Source organism: Delphinapterus leucas, chromosome 12, assembly GCF_059928025.1.
Source record: "Delphinapterus leucas isolate spDelLeu-1000000601 "Yukka" chromosome 12, BTC_Dleu_Yukka2, whole genome shotgun sequence".
Classification (NCBI taxonomy): Eukaryota; Metazoa; Chordata; class Mammalia; order Artiodactyla; family Monodontidae; genus Delphinapterus; species Delphinapterus leucas.
This window is the reverse complement of record NC_143140.1, coordinates 62,430,292-62,456,275: the sequence shown is the minus strand read 5'-3', so window position 1 is coordinate 62,456,275 and position 25,984 is coordinate 62,430,292. Positions and strand designations below refer to the sequence as shown.

At 34.4% G+C, this 25,984-nt stretch overlaps 1 protein-coding gene across 4 annotated transcripts in view; it reads left to right on the top strand.

Moving 5' to 3' along the window:
- The first annotated feature begins 1,985 nt into the window (after positions 1-1,985).
- The window catches only part of THEMIS (thymocyte selection associated), a 173,031-nt gene continuing 149,032 nt past the window's right edge, over positions 1,986-25,984 (top strand). For 3 of the 4 annotated variants that reach the window (XR_016395200.1, XM_022556268.2, XM_022556242.2), the window contains exons 1-2: positions 1,986-2,273; positions 5,947-6,182. Coding sequence is in view for 3 of the 4 variants with exons in the window: in XM_022556268.2 (XP_022411976.2) it covers positions 6,092-6,182 (91 nt within the window). In the remaining variant the exon portion in view is untranslated. The remainder of the gene's footprint in view (positions 2,274-5,946; positions 6,183-25,984) is intronic. The other variant, XM_022556261.2, reaches the window with a different exon arrangement.

The window sequence follows — 25,984 nt, the reverse complement described above, 5'->3', positions numbered from 1 at the left end:
TGCGTTTGCTGCATCCCATAGGTTTTGGATCATTGTGTTTTCATTGTCATTTGTCTCTAGGTATTTTTTGATTTCCTCTTTGATTTCTTCAGTGATCTGTTGGTTATTCAGTAACGTATTGTTTAACCTCCATGTGTTTGTGTTTTTTACGTTTTTTTCCCTGTAATTTATTTCTAATCTGAAACTGTTGTGGTTGGGAAAGATGCTTGATATGATTTCAGTTTTCTTAAATTTACCAAGGCTTGATTTGTGACCCAAGATGTGATCTATCCTGGAGAACGTTTCACGTGCACATGAGAAAAAAGTGTAATCTGCTGTTTTTGGATGGAATGTCCTATAAATATCAATTAAAGCTATCTGATCTATTGTGTCATTTAAAGCTTGTGTTTCCTTATTAATTTTCTGTCTGGGTGATCTGTCCATTGGTGTAAGTGAGGTGTTAAAGTCACCCACTATTATTGTTTTGCCATCGATTACCTCTTTTACAGCTGTTCGCATTTGCCTTATGTATTGAAGTGCTCATATGTTGGCTGCATATATATTTATAATTGTTATATCTTCTTCTTGAATTGATCCCTTGGTCATTATATAGTTTCCTTCCTTGTCTCTTGTAACATTCTTTATTTTAAAGTCTACTTTATCTGATATGAGTATTGCTACTCCAGGTTTCTTTTGATTTCCATTTTCATGGAAAATCTTTTTCCTCCCCTCACTTTCAGTCTGTATGTGTCCCTAGGTCTGAAGTGGGTCTCTTGTAGACAGCATATATATGGGTCTTGTTTTTGTATCCATTCAGTGAGCCTGTGTCTTTTGGTTGGAGCATTTAATCCATTCACATTTAAGATAATTAACGATATGTATGTTCCTATTACCATTTCCTTAATTGTTTTGGGTTTGTTTTTGTAGTTCCTTTTCTTCTTGTGTGGTTCCCACTTAGAGAAGTTCCTGTAGCATTTGTTGTAGAGCTGGTTTGGTGGTGCTGAATTTTCTTAGCTTTTGCTTGTCTGTAGAGCTTTTGATTTCTCCATCAAATCTGAAGGAGATCCTTGCCAGGTAGAGTTATCTTGGTTGTAGGTTCTTCCCTTTCATCACTTTAAATATATTGTGCCACTGCCTTCTGGCTTGTAGAGTTTCTGCTGAGAAATCATCTGTTAACCTTCTGGGAGTTCCCTTGTAGGTTATTTGTCGTTTTTCCCTTGCTGCTTTTAATAATTTTTCTCTGCCTTTAATTTTTGTCAATTTGATTGCTATGGGTCTCGGTGTGTTTCTCCTTGGGTTTATCCTGCCTGGGACTGTCTGTGCTTCCTGGACTTGGGTGGCAATTTCCTTTCCCTTGTTAGGGGAGTTTTTGACTCAAATCTCTTCCAGTGTTTTCTCAGGTCCTTTCTCTCTCTCTTCTCCTTCTGGTACCCCTATAATGCAAATGTTGGTGGGTTTAATGTTGTCCCAGAGGTTGAGATTATCTTCATTTCTTTTCATTCTTTTTTCTTTATTCTGTTCCATGGCAGTGATTTCCACCATTCTGTCTTCCAGGTCACTTATCCGTTCTTCTGCTTCAGTTATTCTGCTATTGATTCCTTGTAGTGTGTTTTTCATTTCAGTTATTGTTTTGTTCATCTCTGTTTGTTTGTTCTTTAATTCTTCTAGGTGTTTGCTCTTTAATTCTTCTATGTCTTTGTTAACCATTTCTTGCATCTTCTTGATCTTTATGTCCATTCTTTTTCCGAGGTCCTGGATCATCTTCACTATCATTATTCTGAATTCTTTTTCTGGAAGTTTGCCTGTCTCCACTTCATTTAGTTGTTTTTCTGGGGTTTTATCTTGTTCCTTCATCTAGTACATAGTCCTGTGCCTTTTCCTTTTGTCTATCTTTCTGTGAATGTGATTTTCATTCCACAGCCTGCAGGATTGGAGTTCTTCTTGCTTCTGCTGTCTGCCCTCTGGTGGATGAGGCTATCTAAGAGGCTTGTGCAAGCTTCCTGATGGGAGGGACTAGTGGTGGGTAGATCTGGGTGTTGCTCTGGTGGGCAGAGCTCAGTAAAACTTTAATCTGCTTGTCTGCTGATGGGTGGGGCTGAGTTCCCTCCCTGTTGGTTGGTTGGCCTGAGGCAACCCAGCCCTGGAGGCTCAGGCTCTTTGGTAGGGCTAATGGCTTACTCTGGGAGGGCTCACGCCAAGGAGTACTTCCCAGAACTTCTGCTGCCAGTGTCCTTGTCCCCGTGGTGAGCCACAGCCACCCCCCTCCTCTGCAGGAGACCCTCCAACAGTAGCAGGTAGGCCTGGTTCAGTCTCCTATGGAGTCATTGCTCCTTCCTCCTGGGTCTTGGTGCACACACTACTTTGTGTGTGCCCTTCCAGAGTGGATTCTCTGTTTCCCCCAGTCCTGTCGAAGTCCTGCAATTAAATCCCGCTAGCCTTCAAAGTCTGATTTTCTGGGAATTCCTCCTCCTGTTGCCAGACCCCCAGGTTGGGAAGCCTGATGTGGGGCTCAGAACCTTCACTCCGGTGGGCAGACTTCTGTGGTATAATTGTTCTCCAGTCTGTGAGTCACCCACCCAGCAGTTATGGGATTTGATTTTATTGTGATTATGCCCCTCCTACCATCTCATTGCGCTTCTCTTTTGTCTTTGGATGCCAGGTATCTTTTTTGGTGAGTTCCAGTGTCTTCCTGTTGATGATTGTTCAGCAGTTAGTTGTGATTCCAGTGCTCTCGCAAGAGGGAGTGAGCACACGTCCTTCTCTTCCACCATCTTGAACCAATCTCTTTACTACCACTTTTTGCTTTGCTTCTCAGCTTCTCTCTTGGTGCCAACTACTAATCCACAAATGCCTTGAGGGGAAAAGAAGTGTAGAATATTGGAATCCCCTCACCTTGTGTTTCCTTGCCTTTCAAGGTCTTGACTCTCAAGTCCTGACTGCCCTGATGGCTCTCTTGTTCTTTAAAACTGGTTTAAAAAAATTATCCACTTCTCAAGTTGTCCTTGGTGGAAGAGTTGGTCAAATCCAAGCTCATAGCCAGAAGCAGAAGTCCTTAAATATTTTTATTTTGCGTAAATAATAAGTGATCTTTGTAGATCCAGGACATTAACTTTTTATTTAAAGTATTTTTTCTGTTTTGTTAAAGCTCATTTTTAATTTATAGAAATATTTCATATGTCTGTTGTCAAATTTATTAGTCTTTTCCCTTAAGACTTCCATTGATGCTAAGAAATAGTTCTTTCCTTACTTCTCCAGATATTTTTCTATTTTTTCCTTTGGTTTATTTTTACTTATATTTAATTTTTCAATTGATATAAATTTAATTTTGTTGCATAGAATTTTGGGAAACTTATTTTAAAAATTATTTAACCACTATTTGTTGGATGAAATATTTTTCCCTAGTGCTTTGAAATTCCATCTTTTTCATATAGTAAATTATTACCTATACTGTTGATCGAAATAAAAATGCAAAACATGAGAGCTGTGAGTTTCAGTTTTATTTGAGGACTTATTGAGAACTATAGCCCAGGAGACAGCCTCTCAGATAGCTCTGAGGAACTTCTCAGAAGGGGTGGGGTGGGAGGTTAGCATATATGTAATTCTGGGGAAGGCATACATGCAATCAAGCACACAGCTCAGTGGAAGATTGCTGCTAGTCATGAGGAACAGATATTTCAGTTAATGATTTTAGTACTCTTCTATGAATGGGAAGATGCAACAAAATGAGTTCTTAAAATTTTCTCCTGAGAATATCTAACTATCTGAAGGCCTGTTCTGCCAGTTTTCCTGCAGCACCGACTGCCTCATTCCTGATCTCTGTGCTGAACTCCTTTCAGGATGTGTTGAAGACCAGCAACTGCAGTGGCTAATGACTCAGTTCTTGTAAAACTGGGTGGTGAGGGACCGTCTTTAGTTGGCAATGCTTTGCTTTATTTCTGAATTCTCATTGATCAGACTATTATTACTCCGGTAATCTGCTGTTTCAGTTATTAAACTTTAATAATTGATTTTACTACTTGGTTGTTCAGGGACTCTCTTATTATTCTTATTTGTCAAATTCATCTTGGCTGTTCATGTAAGGATTTCTTTGCCTACAGTGTCAGAAGTGATTATGATCCAAACTAAAGTAGTAATAGTGGAGATACAGAGCAAGAACAAAGTGAGTGTTATTGATTATTGCCACCTGTAGTGCTTGAGGGGTTTGGAGGCTGGATATAGCATCTCCCCTGATGCAGCCTTCTGGCTTGAGAAAGTGAGAGAATTGTAGTGTCGTTAACTAAGATTGAGAGAAAGAAAGAAGCAGAATGTAACAGAAAGGGAAGATCATTTGTTGAAAGAGCAAAAGCAGGAGTAGCAAAGACAATTGTAAAAGATTGGTAATATTTTGAAATAGCTTCTTTGACTAGTAAGGTAGAAAGTTGATGTGGGAAAATATTTTAAAAATCAAGTGAAGTCCAGTTTGGTTTAGATATCAAATGAAATTTGCTGTGGTACCAGTTCTAACAGATGTACGATTTTTAAGGAGCAGTCCATAGCAGCTCTTTTCATATATTGAACCATGTGAGATACAGTTAGGCTGTAAACAATTTTTGTAGTCGATTGAAGGGCCTAAGCTTGGGAGAAGGGCTGCAGAAGGCAGACTGATCAAGTTTAGGAGGTTTTTGAGCAAAAAAGTTGCAAATGAGGAAGTAGAAGCTACTGGTGAAAAAACTATTGATGTGGCCTTATAAATTTTAGTTTTGTAAAGAAAGAAATGAAGCCAGGCAGATTATTGCAAGTATCAAATATGATTTTAAGAGCTGAAAGAGTTTTATAAGCTCTATATCAAAATAAGGCAGTGCTGTTTATTTTCTTAGATATTTACGTGAAGGTGGAGCTGGGATGTGCCCTGACCCTCTCTACCTGGCTATGTATGCTCTTTGCAGCCTAAGGCTAAAACAGTTTCTAGACAGGGAGCCTGGAGTCCAATTTATAAGGAGAATATGCAGCTTCTTAGCTTCTTTCACTGTATTTATACCAACCAGTGTTCTTTTAGTCACCCTTAAAGAGACTTTAAAAATATCACCTTGAACTGTATACTCTAGCTCTAAAATATTGTCTTATTTAAATACAAAGACTAGAGAGTGGAAGATTTTTAAGAGATTTATTTTTATGAGGCTTTTCTTTCTGCCTTTGACTTTGGTCATCCTCACCCCTCCCTACTGCAGATTTGGACCTCATGATCAGAATTGTAGAATTTTGGCCTTGGAAGAAATGATACAACTTATTTGACTCTAACTTTTTCTCCATTAAATAAATGAGACAAATGAGGGACAGAGAAGACAAGGCTGATGTCACCTGTAAGTCAAAAGCAGAGCTAAACCCAGAAAATTCAGGTTTCCTAATAACGGATTTAGATACTTTCACTGTAGTGCGACGATTAGAAAATTAATATTAATTTACTGTATGACTTTGCATAGTGCACTCCTCCCCCACTCTCCTTTAATATTCAGTTTTAATGTGGAAGAATAAAAGTGGTTTCGATCCCCTCTCTTCAGAGTATCAGATTTCTGAAAAGAGCTGACACAAAGCACTTTCGTAACCAAATTTAATGTAAAAGCCCTGAGAGTATGCAAATAAAGCACAGAGCCAAACTTTAGAAGTGAAGTGAAGAGATAAAGAATTAATACGGTGCCCTTTTTAAGATTAGACTTTAGTCCTGAATTCCTGTTCTTGCCTGGTTGACAGACCACAAGCAACTGTGACCTCAAACATCCTAGCCCCTGCTTGAGATGCACACCTGGACCAGAGACAGACAAAGAGAGCTACTTGTCAATTCTCGCTTTTTTGGCAGTGTCTGTTCAGATATGCTCACCACACCCCCATCCTGTTCTACTTCAGTGTCAGAAGGAAATGAAGCCACAATGAGAACTAAAAAGAGCTGTAACACCTTTTGTCCCCTGCCTCCTCACTGCCCTCCCCACACAGAGCTACTCCACCCAAGTCGGGCTCCAGTGTGACATTCCTGCCTGAGAAAGGAATGATGAAGTGAGACTACAGTTGCAGACAAGTGACACCCAGAAGCCAAAAGCTTCTATAAGTACCAGGTCTGCGCAAGACCCAAGCCAAAGCAATGGCATTGTCGCTGGAAGAATTCATCCACTCCCTTGACCTCAGGACCCTCCCCAGGGTCCTAGAAGTCCAGTCAGGCTTCTATTTTGAAGGTAAGCACCTTCCCATCTCTGGCTAGAAAGTGCTCATAAGGTATATACTCTGGGGAATTTTAGTGGAAAATTTTAACAGAATATATGAATTCTGTTAGAGGAAAGGTGGTCATCAGAGAAAGTAATTAACTGAGGAATGGTCGAGACCCAATAGTATTGGAGAAGGGAGAAATGAGATAGGACTCTGGGGGGTGGGTAGGGACTAGGAATTGAGTGAAGCTTCTTGGCCTTCAAATAGTTCAACACGAATGATGAATTATTTCTGCCTTTTCTTTGAAATTGGTTGTAACTCGAGTGAAAAGTTAAGTTTTCCATATCTATGTTTCTAGAATATAAAATACAGTTTAAAAAAAGCAACTATTAAAAGCACAGCATTTAGAAAGAAAAATTCACCAAACTCTTAACCACTTCTAAAAGTTGCTTGTATCAGCGCTTCTCTCACTCTGCAGTGGCCTAACTTCCAATTTCTTAAATAATGGCATTCTTATTTGAAGGTATAGAAGTTAATGTTTACTAATTACAAGATAATTTTTAAAGAGTCTATGGCAGAGTTCTAAAGTCAGAGTTCAGATAAGATTATTGAATAAGTTAGTGTGCTTTGGTGTAACTTACTGTATTAATTCAGTAAAAGAGCATTAAGACCTACAACACATACAACACATACCGTAGAATCTTTAAGCAGTGGTTTGAATACATGTAAGACAGAGTCATTTTCTGGGCAAATATGCATTTTTGGTTCCCAGAGTCATAGAATTGAGGCAGTAGTAGAGTTAAATACAGACAAACTACTGGGAAGATGAAGAATTTTTGGTAGGCAAATCTTTCCCTTTTATAGACAAAATAATTTTTTAGGTATTATATTATGAAATAAAACAGAGCTTGACAAATGTCAGACCCAGTTCACACACACACACACACACACACAAAAGCACACATACACACACCTGTAGGCAATGAATTGGTGCAGGCAGCCTTCAGTTTTATATAGACCGTTTTGTTTAATTCATTTGTAAATTGATTATTTTGAATCAGACCATATTTTTCCATATATATAATATCATGAAATGTATCTTTGTTCTTAAGCTGGCCCCAAGTCATTTTATTGTCTCATTTTTTGTGCTTTTGAGGTTTCTCATAAGAAAGTTCTTCTTCATGTTCGGTTTACAAAGATATTTTCCTATGTTATTTTATATCAACTTTACAGTTTTATATTTCACATTTAATTTTTAAACTATGCCATGAAGGGGAGAGGAATCCAATTTTAGCTTTTTTCCGTATAGTAACCACAATTTCCCAGCACCATTTACTAAGCTAGTTATCCTTTCCCCTTTGATTTGTGTTGCTGTCTTAAAATTATGCTCACATCTGGGTTCTTCTGTCTCTGAAATATCTCTTCTATGTCATTAGTCTGTATTTTCTCAATTGTGTTGAAGCATTATTTTTGTAACTATGGCTCTAGAATAATAGTTCATGTATAAACCAATCTCTTGTTTTTACTCCTTTATTCTAAGTTGATGTAGCTATTCATAGACCTTTCAAACATGTCTTTAAATAAATCAACTGATTACTTTAAAAATCCAACTGAAATTTGTATTGGATTATATTGATTTTATAGATTAACTTAGGAAGAATTGAGTCTTACACTAAGTCTTACAAAAGAACATAGACTCTCCACGTGTTCAGACTATCTTCATCTTTTAATACTTTACTATTATGTTATACCTCAATTAAGAGAAAGAAGCATACACCTTGATGAATTTTCACAAATTAAGTACATTCATGTAACCACCATCATGGTCAAGAAATAGAAAATTACAAGTATTCTGGAAGTTCCATCTTACACCCTTTCTCAATCATTATCCACATTCCTCCCCAAAAGTAACCATTATCATGAATTTTGCCCATTTATGAACTTTATATTAATGGAAAATTATAATATGTATCTTTTTAAGTTTGGCATATCTGTTCAACATTATCTTTGTAAGATTAATCCATGCTCTTCTATTAGTTTATTTATTCCAGTGTGTATAATATTCCGTTGGATGAATATATCACAATTTATTTATCCATTCCACTACTAATGGACATTTGGATTATTTCCAGTTGGAGATGTCAATAGTAATGTTGTCATGTACATTCTTGTACATGTTTGTTCACATGTGTATAGCATTCAACTGGGTGTATAAATGAGAGGAATTGCCACATCACACAGTGTGTATATGTTCAGCCTGGGTAGGTAATTGAAAACAAGCTTCCTAAGTACTAATAGTTATACCACTTTACATTCCTACCAGCAGAATATGAGAGCTCGAATTAACCCATATTTTTGACAACCTTTGATATTATCAGTCTTTTTAAAATAATTGAGATTTAATTTAGATATAGCATTGTATTAGTTTCAGGTATACAAAATAATGATTCAATATTTGTATGTATAGCAAAATGATCACCACAGTAAGTCTAGTTAACATTTGTTACCACATGTAATTACAATTTTTTTCTTGTGATGGGGACGTCTAAGATTTACTTTCTTAGCAACTTTCAGAGCCTGGCTGTCTTCTCAAAAGACAAATATTTAATTATGTAAGTGATAAGCATTGGGCTTTTAAAAAATCTCCCTGATGATTAAAAATGCAACCAAATTTGAGAACTACTACTGTAAAATTGGTTCTCCCATTTGTTATTAGCAGTGCATTGGTTTAGAGAGAATTCACATCATTTTAAATGAATTCTTCTGATCCACGAACCTAGTATATCTGTCTAGTTATATGAATAGACCTCTTTTCACTTCTGTCAATAACATTTTATAATTTTTATTTGTGGAGTTCTTACATTTCTATTTCAGATTTATTCTTAGTTATTTGATTTTTTTTTTTTTTTTTTGTGGTACTTGGGCCTCTCACTGTTGTAGCCTCTCCCGTTGCGGAGCACAGGCTCCAGACGCGCAGGCTCAGCGTCCATGGCTCATGGGCCCAGCTGCTCTGCGGCATGTGGGATCCTCCCAGACCGGGGCACGAGCCCGTGTCCCCTGCATTGGCAGGCGGACTCTCAACCACTGCACCACCAGGGAAGCCCAGTTATTTGAGTTTTTAAATTCCATTATAAGTGGTATCTTTTGACATTTTCATTTTTTCTTTGTTGTGTTTGTTGAATTCTAAGAATATATCTTTAGATTATTTTAGATTTGTTATATACACATTTAAGTTTTCTGTGTATATTGATTGAATCTTATTTCTTCTTTCCAATGATTGTACTTTATTTTCCTTCAGTTGAAATACTAGCTAGTGCTTCTAGTATAATATTGAATAAGAGTAATGATAAAGGACCTCCTTGTCCCACTCACAACCATAGAGAGAAAGTTTTAATAATTTATCATTAAATATAAGTTTGTTTTAGTTTAAAGAAGTTTCTAGTTTTTTACCAGTTTTTTAAAAAGTCATGAATGTATGTTTATCAAATATTTTTCTATAACTTTTGTGGTGATAATATGTTTTTTACATTGATGTTTTTTGAATGTTAAGCCATTTATTTGTAGAATAAAATCAATTTGGTGATATATCACTGAATTTAGTTTATTAGTTTTAAAGAACTTTTATATTTCTTTTAGGGTATGAAATTGGCTTATAAATTTTATTTCTTATAACATCCTACTGAGGTTTTTGTGTTATGCTGAAATTATAGAACTTCTTGGGTTAAGTCTTTTTCTCTCATTCTCAAGATATTATATAAATTAGATGTCACTTTTTATTTAAATATTTAGTAGAATTCCAAATGAAGCCATTCTGAGCTGGGATTTCTAAAGTAGACATGTTTTTAATTATGACTTCAGTTTTTTAAACAGTAAGGTCTTCCCATCCATGAGCATAGTTTATCTCTCATTAAAACAAACAAACAAAAAGCTCATTTTTTGGATCATGTATTAGAATTTAAAAAATATGTCTCCATAGAGATCTTATGTATTCTAAGCTAGTTCCTAGAATGCAGACACGTACACATACTATATTGCTATATTGATAGATACCATATTTCCTCTGTTCTCACTGGTTACCACTGAAGTGGAAAAATGCAGGTGAATATTATTAGCAGTACTGATGAACTCTCATTAATTCTCATAGTTTATCTTTTTTATTTCTCTGGTTTTCCTAAATAGATATTGATGTCATTAGAAAAATATCAAGTTGTGTCTCTTCCCTACCATGTTCTACAACTGTCCGTTTTTTCTTACCTTCATAGTATAGTCCAGGGCCTCCAGTACTGTGTTAAATAATGGGAATTCTGAATCATAAAGAAAATGCATCTAAAATTCCTCCATTAAGTGTAATGCTCTAGAGCTGGTGTTTAACTATCACTAAATTAAGCAAGTTCCTATCTATTCCTTGCTTTCTAGGTATTTTCATAATAAATAGGTATTGAACTTAATACTGTATCATTGACTAAGATAATAACATGGTTTGGTTTCTTTAGTCTGCTAATGTAGATTACCTTTAAAGACTTTTCAGATTGAAAGATCCTTTCATATTATACATATATACATTTGAAATACAGTGTAGGAGTTTGATATTATATTTAAGATTTTTACATTTGATCGTAATTGAAATGAGCTAATAGACTCATCTACTATTTTAGATTCAAGATAACACTAGCTTTCTAAAATGAGCTACATAGATTTTGTTGTCTTCTATTTTCTGAGGTATTTGCAAAAAAAGAAATGGGCTTTAAACTCTTCCTTTAATTTGGTAGAATTCTGTAAGAACTACTGGACATAGAATTTTTTGGAGGGAAATCAGAATTTGGTTTTGTTAAAATTCTCTGTTGTTTTGCTTCTCTCATTGATTTCTGACTTAGTCTTCATTATTTTCTTGCGTCCTCTGTTTGCTCTCTTGCTCCTTGCTCCTTTTCTAGCTTCCTAGTTTAAATCACAGTCATTTTAAAAACGTTTCTTGCTTCTTGATAAGTGTGCTTAAACCTGTATTTTTCTCTAAATATTTCTTTGTTTCCCATAAATTTTGCCATGTAGTATTTTCACTCTTACTCAGTTCTAAGAACATTTTTTCCTTTTAAATCCAATGGCTATTTATTTTATTTACTGATAATATAAAATTTCCTTTAGCTGTTCTTTGCTTTTAATTACTAATTCTATTGTACATTGTTAGAGAACAATAGTCTGTATTATATTATTGTTCCTTTGAAACTGATTCAGGCTTCCTTTATGACATGAAACATGTCCTATTTTGGAAATATTTCATGTGAGCTCAAAAAGCATGTTTTGTTGTTTAGTACACTATCTCTCTCTATATACCAGATAGCTTGTTTTTAATTGTTTTGTTCAGATCTTGCTCTCACTGCTTATTTTTCTTCTGCGTTACCTGTCATTTTCTGAGAGGGTTATGTGAAATAGTCCTTCAGCAATTCATTTTTCTAGTTCACTCCTCATTTCTTTCTATCTTTTGTTCCATCATATTTTTGAGGTTTAGTTGTTGCATGTCCTTATGCTATGCGGGTTATATCTTCAACTCTATTATTATCACCCTTTTCCCTATATAGCTTTTTATTAAGTCCTATTTTGTTTGATAATCATATTGCTACTCCAGTTTTCATTTGGAATATATTTTCCTAAGCATTTATTTCCATTTTTTTGGTGTCTCTTGTTTTAAGTGCAAGGAAGTATATTCTTCCTCCTCTTGATGCTTCTCGTGTTGGTGCAGGCAGTGGAACCAGGCTTCACCCGTGCTGTGGTGATGACTCCATGACAGGAGATTTTTGGGGAATGGAGGTTTGAAGGAACTTGAGGAAGGCGACATGAAGTCATGTAAGGCTCTGTGGTACTGGATTGAATACTCCCAGTTTACAACAACAGTGATAATAGGCAGCATGATACACTCAATAGCATGTTGCTCAGACACTTATTTGATTGCCCTACCTCATGAGATAAGGCATAGATCTGTGTGTTATACATTCAGGACTTGGCCTCCTGACTGTTTACACATGAGAGATGATTTCATGGTCAACTTACAACATTCAACATTTGCTTTGTCCCTCTCTTAAGAAAAAAAAAGCTTCATCATAACCTTGAAAATTGATGTGAAGTTTTTTTTTTGATGTGAAGATCAATTGAGCTATTGTATATAAAATAGTTAGCAAAATGGCTGACCAATAGAAATCTTGCAGTAAATCTTAACTATTATTATTGTGATTGCCATAATATTGGCATATTATGAGGAAAACTGATCAACCATTTCTAAAAAGTAAAACTAATTTGAATTCTGCTACTGCTGCATATCCCAACATAAGTTAAAATGGAGAAAAAATATTAAAAGTTAAAATATTAACAATAAAAATGCTCAAAGAAGCCACAGAAGAATATTAAACTAGGGACTCTAAAAAATGAAAACATTGAATTTATGAAATAGAAAACTTCCTTCTTGAAAAAAATTGCATAAATGTGGATGAAAGACAAACTACAAACTGGGAAAATATTCACAATATTTATAGCAGATAGAATGTAAATATCCTCAGTGTATAAGGAATTTATTAAATAACAATAAACAAACATGAATATAAAATTTTTAAATGGGAAAAAGATATAAAAGGCAGCTTACATGCCAGAATCATATAAGAATTTTCAAATTTACTAACAATAAAATACAAATAAAGCAATAAATCACTCAATCATTTCTTAGGTCACAGATATTAAAAAGATCCACAAAACCCAATGTAGGTGTGAATGTGCAGAAATGAGAGGAGGCACAGGCGGTGGGTGTGTAAATGGTTACAGAATTTTTAGGTCTCAACTGGGCAATAAGCATCCACATATAACATGTACATAAACATCTGACCTCTAGAAATTAACTTAAAATATAATTACAAAAAGCAAAAATGATTGTATTACAATGATCATAGCAGCATGTTTTATAGACAAACATCAAGTGAGCCTCAGCATGTACTAGCTTATATAAATTACAATAACACATTACCAAGCATTATTCAAAAGGCTAGAATCATGGAGGGGATGGGGTAAGCCGCTACCCTATTGGAGCTTATGTTCCAGTGGCTGGAACAAATGACAAACAACCCACAGGTTTAAAATATACACAAGTACCATGAAGATCTAAATAGGTAGAGAGTAAAGCAAAGCAGAGGGAAGAGATGATCTTTTGATAGGGTGATCAGGGCAGATATCTCTGATGAGATGAAATTTGAGCAGAGGCCAGAAGAAACTAAGCTAATGAGCCTTGCACATTTCTGGAAGAACATTTCTGCTGAGGACAGAGCAAGTGCAAACCACATAACAGATTTCTTCATCTAATTAAGAAACAAAGAGGAGACAGTGAGGATAAAGCAGAGCAATTGAAGGGAAGTGTAGTGGGAGATGAGGCTGAGGACGTGGGGATGTACAAATTTTGTAGGCCTTAAAGGCCATGGAACACATAATTTAGTACAGAGTGGGGCTGGGGAAGCAGGTGGAGACCTCTAAGATAAAATGATCAGGGAAGGCCACTCTAAAGAGCTGATTTAGTAGCAGAGACCTGAATGTTTAGAAGGAATCAGACAAGAAAATATCCAGGAGATGAGTATTTCAAACAGAGTGAACAGCTAGTGCAAACATTTGGGGACCAAAAGGGGCTTAGTCTGAGGAAGAGAAAAATATCCCTGTATGTTGAACATACAGAAGAAAGCAGAGAGGAAATCTTATGAGAAGAGGTTTAAGGAGTGGGCAAGAGCATTTCAAGGAGTTTAGATTTTATCAGTGCTAATGACCAGTTTGCAGCAAGAGATTGACAAGACCTGATCACCTTTTTAGGAGAATCATTGGCTGCTCTGGTGTTAGTGGGGCAAAAGTGGGTTGAGACACATTAGGACCATGTAATAATCCAGAAGAGAGATCATGGTGCCTTCATTCAGCTGGAAGAGAAATGACCAATTTAGGATATGCTTTGGAGGTAGAAATGTCAGGACTTGATAATGGATTTGATATGAGGTGTGAGGAAGGGGTAGACTAAAGGATGCATGAGAGGACTTTGACCTAAATGATTAGGTTTGTTCATTTGACAAAGTTATGAAGATCTGCGGAGAGAGAGTTTTGGTGGAAAAAATAAATTATATATAATTTATTTTTGTTTATAATATAAACCTTAATATATCAGTTTCTTTATTGATATTTATGGTCATTCTAAGGCATACAAAATAATTGAAATTGTAAGAGGATAAAGTAAATATAAAATTAATAGTATTTTAAACAATTTAAATTTTTATTAATAATAAAACCCATTTTCTCTCACAAAAGTTAACTTTGTTATAACATATTAACTATTATTGAACATTATTGAAAATATTAAACATTTCCATTACTGAATACTTCAATATTTATAAAAATGTTGATTTAATATCGTGATAGAGTGATTCAAAGACATAGCTCTAATATATTTATTTCAGTACTTGTAAATAATAGCTCTTAAAGATATCTTATAAAGGTCCAGTATACAGCATGTATACACCATATAAAATATATGCTTAGGGAAGATTTATCATTAATGTTGGTGGCCATCAATCCATATGTGAAGTAACCTTCTTTATAAATCTGGTTTTGGCAGTTTCTTTAGACAGCAATTGTATGTAGCTGATGACAAGTTTGTACTAGGAATAGAAGTGTCATTCTGCCATCTTCTTGATAGGGTCTGCAATTCTCAAATGTCTTTGTAGGCATCTTACAAAGTTATTGTCTATTTTGTGATAGTTGAAATTAGATTATAATAATTCTTAAAACAACCTTACTTGACTCGTGTAAAATCCATTATATGGAAGTATATTGCAAGTATATGAATGAATTAGGACAATTCTTTTAACTCTTACTCTTTTGGAATTCCCAATCTGTCTCAATATATTGTGGACTATACATGTCATATGACCATCTGATGTAGGAATAAATTAAGATTTCTTTATTATTAAATACTAATGGAGTTTAAAATTAAATTTTAGAAAACCTTTGTATTAAATATTAGTATAGGTTAATTTTGTTTATATAAAAATGAGTATGAATTGAAGGTCTAACATTTTCTTCTCTTATCTCACATCTTGTAAAAATAATTATCATAGATTTTTCTCTTTCTTTCAAGTACATCATAGAATTGGACTTCCCTACACTTTTGTGGCCATAGGACTTGCATTGGCCAATGTAATGAGAGCAGAGATAAGGTGTATCATTTTGGACTGATGCTTTAAGAACTAGTTCATGATTTAACATATTTCATCCTGGTAGATCATGTCAAAATGGAGCCTTCAACAGTCTGGGTCCCTAAGTAACTATAATTATTAGAGACCCTTCCCTCACACACTTGAACTGGACATGTAATGAAATGAGAAATATACCTTTGTTACTTAAATCTCTGAGAATTTGAGGTTGTTCGTTATCTCAGCATAACAAAATTTCCTTACTGATATAAGTTATATTTATTATGACTGGAACTGCACTTACTATCAGTTAAAAAAATTAGACATTAGACATTCTGGAGAGAGTCATATAATGCCAGGAAAGTTAGTTGGTAATAATGTTACCGCATGTTTATGGAAAGGTGAGTTCGCCGCTCTGTATTCAGGAAATATCTGTTGCTTCTTTGACTATTCTGCATATTGCTAACATTACCATCTATTACTATTTACTTCATATATGTAACCAGTTTGGTGTTGACTTAAAATTTTTGCAAAAACAACGTTTGTTTGCATTATGATCTTGTTGAATGAACTGGATATTGAAAAAAATTCTATTTTTCTCTATAGAAATAATACATGCACATGGCTAGAAAGTTAGACAAAGTAGAAGCACAAATATTCAATAACTTTATCAAATAGAGAGAAATATGATTAACATTTTGATGTATTATCTTCTAATTCTTTTAAAAGTATGAATTAACTTTTAAAAGGAGAAAAATTGATGCCAATTTTCCCCCCATGATTTATCCAGAATATCACCACTCGCACTGCAACCTCCATCTTCCCCCTTGGTTCAAATCATCATAACTTATTGCCAGGATTATCAAAATAGCCACCTAATTTGTCTCCCTACTTCTCTTTCACTCCTGAAGTCTATTCTCATAGCATCCAGAGTCATGCTTTTAAGTGGTATGCCAGATTATGCCATTCCTCTGTTAAAGAACCTCCTATGGCTCTCCCATTTTTTCTTAAAATAAGGACCTTACAATGGATAATAAGGCCTTTTATTTTTCTCTCCTTACTCCCATTATTTCTCTGAGTTTATTGTTTGCTAATCTTCTTCTTGCCACACTGACCTCCTCACTGTTCCTCAAACTTGAGGATATGCTCCAGCCTTAAAGCTTTGCTCACACTCTTCCCTTGGGTTGGCAAGCTCTTCAACCAGATGTCAACTTGGCTAACTCCTTTCTCTATGAGGCTTACCTGACCACCCTGTTTAATACTGCAAATTTTCTGTTCCTCCTTCACTATGTTCCCTATCTTCATTATTATATTCTTCATTTTTTTTAACCAAAACACTATCTTCTTCTTATATATCGTGTAGGTTATTATTTATTGTTTATTTTTCTATGCTTTCCCATTAGATTTTTCTTACAGCTTAATTGATGTATACTTTTTTAAACCATAAAATTCATCCATTATAGGTGTTCAATTCAATGATTTTTAGTAAATTTATAGAGTTGTGCAACCACCACCAATTTTAGACTATTTCCATCACCTCAAAGAAGTCCCTTGAGCTATTTGCCAATCATTATTGCTTACATTTCCAGCCCCAGGCAACCACTGCTCTGCTTTCTATCTATAAATTTGCCTTTCCTGGACATTTCATATAAAATAAATCACACAGTATGTAGTCGTTTGAAACTAACTTCTTTTACTTAGCTTAATGTTTTTAAGGTTCATCTATGTTGGAGCATATATTAATATTCTGGTGTGTTTTTGTTGCTAAATAGTATTTTATGTATGGATATACCACATTTTGTTTATCCAACACCAGTTAAAGGTCATTTGTATTATTTCCCTTTTGGAGATAACATGAATAATGTACCATTTTACGTTCCCATTTACAACATATTTGGATTCCAGTTTCTCCAAATCCTTACCAAAACTTGGTACTGTCTTTTGTATCATAGCCAAAGGTATCTCATTGTAGTTTTAGTTTCATTTCCTTAATGACAAGTGATGTTGAACATTTTTTCCTGGGCTTATTAGGAATTTATTTGTCTTTTTTTAAAATAAAATGTCTCTTCAAATTTTTTGCCGATCTTTGTCCTCTTGTTATTGAGCTATAAGACTTATTTCTGTATTCTGGATATTTGATTTGCAAATATTTTCAGATATATAATCGAAAATATTTTCTTCCCTTCTGTGGCTTGTCTTTTCACTTTCATAATGTTATCTTTTGAAACAAAAAGGTTTTAAATTTAGAAACCCATTTATCAATTTTTTGGGGGCTCATACTTTTGTTATCATGTTACCTAACCCAAAGTCACAAAAATTTCCTCCTGTTTTGTGTTGGGGGCCTACCAGATCACTCCCAGTCTTGTTGATTTTCTAGAAATACAGAACTCAGAAAACCTGTTATACTCAGAGTTACGGTTTATCACAGGGAACGAATAGAAACTAAAGCCAGCAAAGGAAAAAGGCATATATGGCAAGGTGTATGAGAAAACAGGCATGAACTGTCAGTTATCCTCTCCCGGTGAAGATACACGGATAGTGCTTAATTCTCCTAGCGATGATGTGTCACAACAAGGACAAGGTATTTCCAGTTAGGGAAGCTCATCTGTGCCTTTGTGTCCAGTGTTTTTATGGGAGCAGTTACATAGGCGTTGAGGATTTGTGTGACTGACCTTAGCTACTGGGTCTCTAGGCCCTCTAGAGATTAAGTGGTATGATCCAGGACCCCAAGTGAACAAAAACAGGCATTCACCATAGATCACATTGTTCCCATAAACTATCTGGTGTGGCCCAAGATCCCAGATATACAGAAACACTCTCTCTGGCAGGATATTCCAGGGGCTTAGATGTTATCTCTCAGGAGCCAAGCAAGGGCTAGTCCTTTCTTTGAAATGTGCAGAGTTTGAGCACCCCAAGTAATAGTTAACCCATTACTGCACAGTTTTTTTTTTTACAAGAGTTTTATCTTATCTTTAGATCTAAGATCCATTTGAGTTAGCCAGAATTTTCAAAAGCCTTAATTCCAAGTAACAGAAGAATTAATCAACTTTCTACACAGTTACAAAGCATGCAGGGGATGATTTAAGTACAGCAAGCTCTCTCTAGCTGAGAGAGGTGAGGGAGTTAACCAAACAGATATCTGGGTAAATGGCTTTCCAAGTTGAGAGAATATCTTTAGCAAAGTGTTATGGTGAGAGTGTGTTGGCATATTCCAGAAAAAGTGAGAAACCAGTAAGTCTGGAGGGAGGAGGAGAGTGAACAGAAATGATATTAGAGAGGAAATTGTGGAGAACCATATATGGTCCTTTTGGATATTGTAAGAGTTTTACTCTTAGAAGAATTGGCAACTTGGAGATATCAGTCTACATTAGCAAAAACAACTAAAGCAATGCTAGAACTCTTGTCTTCACTATGACTAGAGACTCCATTAGCCATTTCTTCTGTTTATCAAAAAGAATACTGATGAAACCACGTGTACATTTGCAGAAGTCAGAGCATAGTTTTGCTTAAATAAGCCCATAAATATAATGTTCAAAAGTGCTTCTTATAGCAATTTTTAAATACCATGAAAATGTTCTTCCCTCTTGGGAAAAGTAAGATTTGGAGGAGGTAATATTTTTAAATATTATGTTTTGAATATAGTAAATATCATATTTCTTTTTCCTGCCAAAATATGTTAAAATCATGGAAATTATTCCTTTAAATTGTATATCTACAATTCTTTGTAAATCTACAATTCATTTCTTCCTTCTATCCTTCCTTCTACAAAATGAATAGAGTTTGATTCTTGCCCTTAAGGACTCCTTAGGCCAGTGAAGGAAGATAGATTTTTAAAAAATCAATATTTGTGATACAATGTGAAAGGTGCTTTAATAGATGTAAACTGTTTTGAGAACACTGGGAACTTACCACCCAAACAGCTTACCACACAAAAAACTTACCAAGAGGTGGTGACTTTTTTTTCTGCAGCCTATATAGAAGTTGAGCAGGCAAATAAGAAAATTTTAGAATGAGAGAAAAGTGTTTAGATCATTATACAAGTTTGGAAATTCGAAATATGGTTCAAGAAGAGCTCAGGGAATAATAGGTGATCAGATAATTTGTGGTCATATTTTAAGTGGCTTCTGAACTATAATAAGGGTATTGAATTCATGCTGTAATCAATAGGAACCTTTAAAAGGATATTATTTTTATAATGTGTTTTCCTGACGGTAAAAAAGTAGATCATGTTCATTGTAAATTTGAAAATTATAGATAAAGCTAAAGAATTTCTGAAATGTTTAAGGCAAAAAAATCATCTCAGATGGTAGATCAGACATCCATTCCTGTAGAGGTTTACTAGATGGATATGAGACAAACAACAAGGAGCTAATAGCAGCTACAAATAGAAGGGAAAAGACAGGATCGGTGGTCTTTTTGGGTAGAATATTCTGAACTTGGCAGTTTATGAGAAGCTGTGAGCAAGAGGGAGGGGTTGATGACAGACTGGAGGTTTCTGGGCTAAGTAAATGTGGTAGGTGATAAAAATATTACTTATAAGACTTGCCACAAGAGCAGCAGTCGTTTTGGAGATAGAGGCATGATTCAGTTACGTTCCAAAGAGTATGAAGCTCCTGTAGGACATTCAGATGCAGATGAACAATAGCCCACAAAAATGTATGTCTGAAGTAAAAAGCATAGTAAAATTCTCAGATTTAATGTTACAGAATAGTAAGTGCATGAAAGAAGTTTGTTTCAGGGATTGCCCTGTAGTCCATGTGTCAGGTCAGAAGAAATATGTGGATCTCAGAGAACACCAACATGGAAAATATGGATAGAAGAGGAGTTGGTCACGCCAAAAAAAAAAAAAGAAAGAAAAAAAAGTCTCTGTTGGAGGAGAAACAGGAGAAAGTGGGCTAGTTTGTCAATGAAAATAAATGAATTAGAGCACTAGAATGAGAGAGTGTCAGAGATAAATGTTTGTTATCAGCACACAGTTTATGGTAGCTTAGTGATTATGATTATAGCTCTAAATACTGAAGGATTATTATGGGCCAGGTGTCTTTGTATAGATTTGGGTGTGTAAGCATATGTAATAAATGTATAAATGTGTTTTATATATGTATATGTCTATACATAAATATATGTGAATATATCTAATACAACACATTAACACAATTTAATTAAATAATACTTTATATATTCTCATCTATACACAAATTTAGTACAAGTACACATATATATTTAATCTTATTAAATTTTTAAATTGTATTTATAAAGATATTTAATCCTTGGAGTTATCTGCTGAAATCATTATTATTATTTACATTTTCAAGTCACCTGTTTGCCTATTTGCCCCAGGGATAAAACTTATAGTGAAGTTTATTCTTGCTCTGCCTACTTGAAGAGTTTACAAAATTCTATAGTGAATCCTATCCTTAGAGAACCATCAATGCTTTTAGAAATGTTATAACTATTTACTGTTTGACTATACAGTTGGGTTATAAACATACACAAGAAATAACTTGTATTAATAAACATTTGTTTTGTCTTTTAATATCTTATTACTGATTACTGGTTACAATTGCAGTTTGATAAGTATTGAAATATGACATTAAAAAATTAAACTGGTTAGATAAGTATATTGAATAATGATACATAGTGAATTATGCATTATATGAACATGACTTTTATTTATTTGATGCATATATAAGAGTTCATATGGCAAAAAATTGTGCTATTTTAATTCTGACATAATTCTTTTATGGCTAATTGAATTTAATTTTCTTCAAGCTTAATCAGCTAGGGATATGGTAGTAAAATCAGCGAAAATTTGAAAATTATAACATTGTATTCAACTTGCATTTATTCATATTTCATAGGCTTTAAATATTAGGACAAAAGAAAACTTTTTTCACTTTTTAATATGAATTCACAATATTGATATTGGTCCATACAGACTCAAGAGGAATAAAATTATGTAAAAATCTAATGAAATATGGCCTGTCACATTCTTAAGAAAGAATTTCAGCTAACTCAAAACAGAGCACCAGTATTTCTCTACATGAGCTTATATTTATCATGATTTATTAAAGACAAGAATTACATTGCTACAGTAAAATTTGCTACATATTTACAACATATTCTGTTGAGCTTCACAGGTTTAAAACTGCTCTTGATTCTGGATGACCTAAGTTCACAGAGAGTGAAAGTTGAATACTTTTCATATCTAAGCTTTAAAATTAAGTAAAACATTATATCCCAATATTTGAAATTGATAATATGATTATTAAATAAATATAAATTTGCTCTATTTGTGTCAGTGGTATATGGTTGGACACTAAGATGACTGTCAGAATAGAACTTGATAAACCTAAACGTTCAGTTTTATTTGAAAAAATGTTGATTTGGTAATATGCAAAAATTATATTCATTAAGGCATAATCTTATTTGAAATGATTTTGAATTTTTTCCTATAAAAACTTTGGAATCATTTTTTATCTAAGGCTTAACACTTCTAAGAGCCAAATTGTAGCTGCTGTACAATTTGGCTCTTAGATTGCCTTTAGGCCATACACTACAGATCAATGAATTACCCTTTCAGTCTAACTGAACGTTACATTTTTAAAAATAGAATCAAAATATTTGAAGTTTAAAAATGTAAAAGAATTTTTAAAGTTTAGGGCAATTTTGTGTTTGTACTTGAATGGAACACATTTTTCCCTAAAACTTAGCTGAAGCAGGCCTTATTTTAGGAAAAATCCCTAAAATAGGTACATTAAAAACAAGCAAAAGAAGCTCAGATAAGATAATATCAGTTGTATTATTTTCAAAAGCTGTGGAGGAAAATAACTGCCAGCAAAATTTCTGTGTTGTTTACTTAAGTGGAAATGTTCCAAACTGTGGGCATTTTTGTACAATGGCACACATTATTCACATCTATTGTAGAATGTTCATACTTAAAATTTTCTCACTTAATTGTTAAGTACCAACCTTGACTATGCAATAAAAATATTAAAAAACGGAGAGCTAGCCTATGTTTTTACATATAATCATATAAATATAGATTATTCATATACTTCCTTCATCTTATAAGTATAAAGAAGTGAGTAAGCAATAAATTAAGTAAAACTTGTATTTTTTATTGGCTGCTAGATTTTCAACTGCTGTGAAATAGACATTTTGGTTAGGGTTATTAACTACTAAATTCATTTGAATAGGTACAAATTATCAGTCAATTATTTAACACTGAAAAACACTAAAGGAAAAGAAAAAACTTTGCCTTACATGTAGTAGTTTATACTTTTGTATACTATAATACTAATAAATTTTGTTAGGCCCTGCTAAATGACTGGTGAGTAAGCACTGAGAACGGGAGAGAAGGTAATTTCAAGTAAGGTGTTAAAAAAAATCTAAAAAATTATTTTTAGAAATGTCTGTTTTTGATGCAGTATTCAAAGTCTTGAATTTGAAAACTTTACATTTTAATTGGGACATCTACTTTTTCTACTTCTAATAAATATTTGGAAAGATTGCACCTTTTTAAAACTAAGATTTTAGCAAAGCTGTTAGATGAAATTTACTTAAATGAAACAGAATTTTTTCATGTGAAATAATATTTTTAAATGGCGAAAGACATTATTTGAGAAGATTTTGTTATTTTAAAGAAAAATAATTTATTAGGAAATGGGGACGGCTTCTACTAATCTATGTAATGAAATTAACTTTCTGATTTTCTGATTGTTATAATTAGGTCTAAACCGTTTTACTCTAGACTAGAAGGGTTGGTTTTAGTGATTCAGCACTTGTGTCAGTTAAGGAAAGAACACCTGCTCCATAAACGATGTGTGAATTCTAACCACAGACCAAAGGACTTTTTTTGGTTACTTCTTTATTGACATCCGGAAAGGCCTAAAACATATTTAAAACAGTTTTTCCCAGAACTTGTGAAATCAAATCATGTGAGTTTTGAATTGTGTTCATTATCAGAGACCACTCTGACTTTGAATATTAGTAACATAGTTACTAATTTAAATAAATCCCTATTTAAATATAGTGTACGTATTTATTCCAGTAATTAAAAAAAAAACTCAGCAACGATTTAGCATGTTCAGAGAGATAATAGGAACTTGACAATAATAAAAATTTGAACTTGTCTTAGAACAGACACAGGCTGGACCTTCCTCTTTTCCTTCCCTCCCTCCCTGCCTCCCTTCCATTCTCCTTTGTACTGTAGTCATACGCAACTGGATACGTTTACAGATGCTTTTTGACAGTAATGTACTTTGAGTACCAGTTATGTGCTGTAGTAAAACAGAAGCCGGTGGGGGGGTGGGGAGCGTATAAAATAACATCCACTGCTATCAAGTTTTTCTCTCAAAGAAAGGACAAATAATTAAGAAGATAATAATAGAGATGACACCTAAAAAAATTCCAGGTCGACTATACACGCACTGCATGCTTTAAAAAATCAGGATTAGGAGGTGACTGTGACCCCAGTGACCGGGCTGGGAGCGGGCTCTGGGGTCGGGTGTAAATCATGGCCGCCCGAGGAAGGTTAATGCAGGTGCAGCTTCCGTTGGCAGGTAGGAAAATACGCCACGGCGGGACCGGCCTGGAGAGGGAGGGTTGTAAATCCTGGAAGACCAGCTCAGTGAGACGCGTCGGATCGGACGCGGAGGGGGCAGCTCCGAGCTTGGAAGGTCAGCCACAGGCTGTGAGATTGCTGTGCTGACGTCCCCACGCTGGCTGCCTCGGTCTGGTCTCTCCCAGTGCATCAGAGCCGCGACAGGAGAAGCAGCTGACTGCCCCAAGGATCCATTTTCTTTTTCTTTTCTCTATACCCTGCCCTCTCGTAATTTGTCCATTTAAAAAAAAAAAGTGTTTTTCTACATTTCTAGTAAATCTACTCTTTTTAGAATAAGACAGCATTCTGGATCAACAAAATTAACCTCCTCATTTTATAGAGGCAGAGACCTATCCACAAAGTCTTTGTGCAATTATTCTATCCACTGATTATTAATAAAAAGAAGAACAAAACTTTCTTTTTCAAATAACAGGATCAACGATTATCTTTCTTAATGATACTTAACTATAAGGAAACATAAATAAGTGATTAAATAAATCCCCAAGAATATCCATTTATTCAGCTAATTCACTGAATGGCTGCTGAATACCTGGCAGTATGCTGAATTTGCAGTAACAAAGCTCATTAAGTCACCATAGCCCTCTCAAAGAAGTCAAGAATCCTCATGAAGTCAGACAGAACAGCTACAAAGGTGTGTCATGTGGTGCTCTACACTAACAAGTGCTTGACGGGTTGTGTGGTCACTCCTGGATTGATATATGATATAGTTTTGGTCAACTACTAATTAGAACATCAGAATTTTCTGATAATATACCTAATGAAACTTTTTTGGTATAGAAATAACATTATGTTGAAGAAGACTTCTTTAAAGATGACATTTAGTAAACTACTTCTTATTGCAACGTGCTTTAAAGTTTAAATGAGTGCTTTAAACCACTAAAGATGGAAGTAAGAATGGAAATTTTAATTTCTGCTGTTAAGAACGTTCTCTTCTTACTTGGAACAATAAGCCATTCGTTTGCAAGTTCTCATTAAAAATTTGACAGTGAAATTATCTACTGATAGATGCCATTCATCTGACAAATGACCTGCAGCATTGTATTTTTACTGTTGGGCTTCATGCTGGTTGGTTCTCTAAGTCAGTTTTCTCTAAAAAACAAAGCAGAATTATTCAAGGGAACATCATGTTTTAAAAAAACCACAAGCTCAATGCTCAGTAAAATTTAGTAGCTCTTATTTATTGAAATAAACCCATGGTGAATATTAATTTCATCCTATTTATTAAGAGTGACTGATTTAAAAAAAGTCATGCCAACTTTTCTGGAGAAAATGACTTTTGTTGCAAACTGACCAGAATGGATTTTGTCATTCACCGTTATTAGGTTATTTCTGGTAGATTTTGGTAGCCTTCAATCCTTCAAAGTACGTGGTCTCATACAATGAAATTTTGTCAAATGTAAGATGTTTATTTGCAAGCAGGCATCAAAACACTTATGTGACCTGTGTGTCAGCTTGATGTCGTCCCATCTATTTGTCTTTTTAAATGCTCTGACAGCACCTTGCATGAAAGGTTCATTAGAGACTTCTGCAGCAGTATTCCAGCTATCTTTCTAGTTAGATGACAAAACTGCTTTGAATCAACTGCTGAACCAGGATTGTGAAGCCCAGGGCCTATATTGGGCTCACTAGATTCTTATAGCCCTTTGCAGGAACAGGAGCTCCTGTGTTACATTTGAAACTAATCAACACATTTTAAACACCACTCATTTCACCAATAAGGCAATCTTAAGACTGGTATTCATTATTCTAATTAAGAAAACTATGTTAATATGAGATAAATGTAGGTGACACTTGTGATAGTTGTTTTAAGAGTATGAACTTCTGATTAATCTTTTTTGTGTTAACTAGTCACCCTGGGTTTATATTTCTGATTAGTGTACTTCAAATATTAACATTTTTCTCATCCCTTCCTCAGGACTATAGGTTAAAAGTATTGAACACATACATATGTATTTCATTGTCTATGCTGATGTATTTCAGGTAATAACATTAAATATTTATCTTTGCA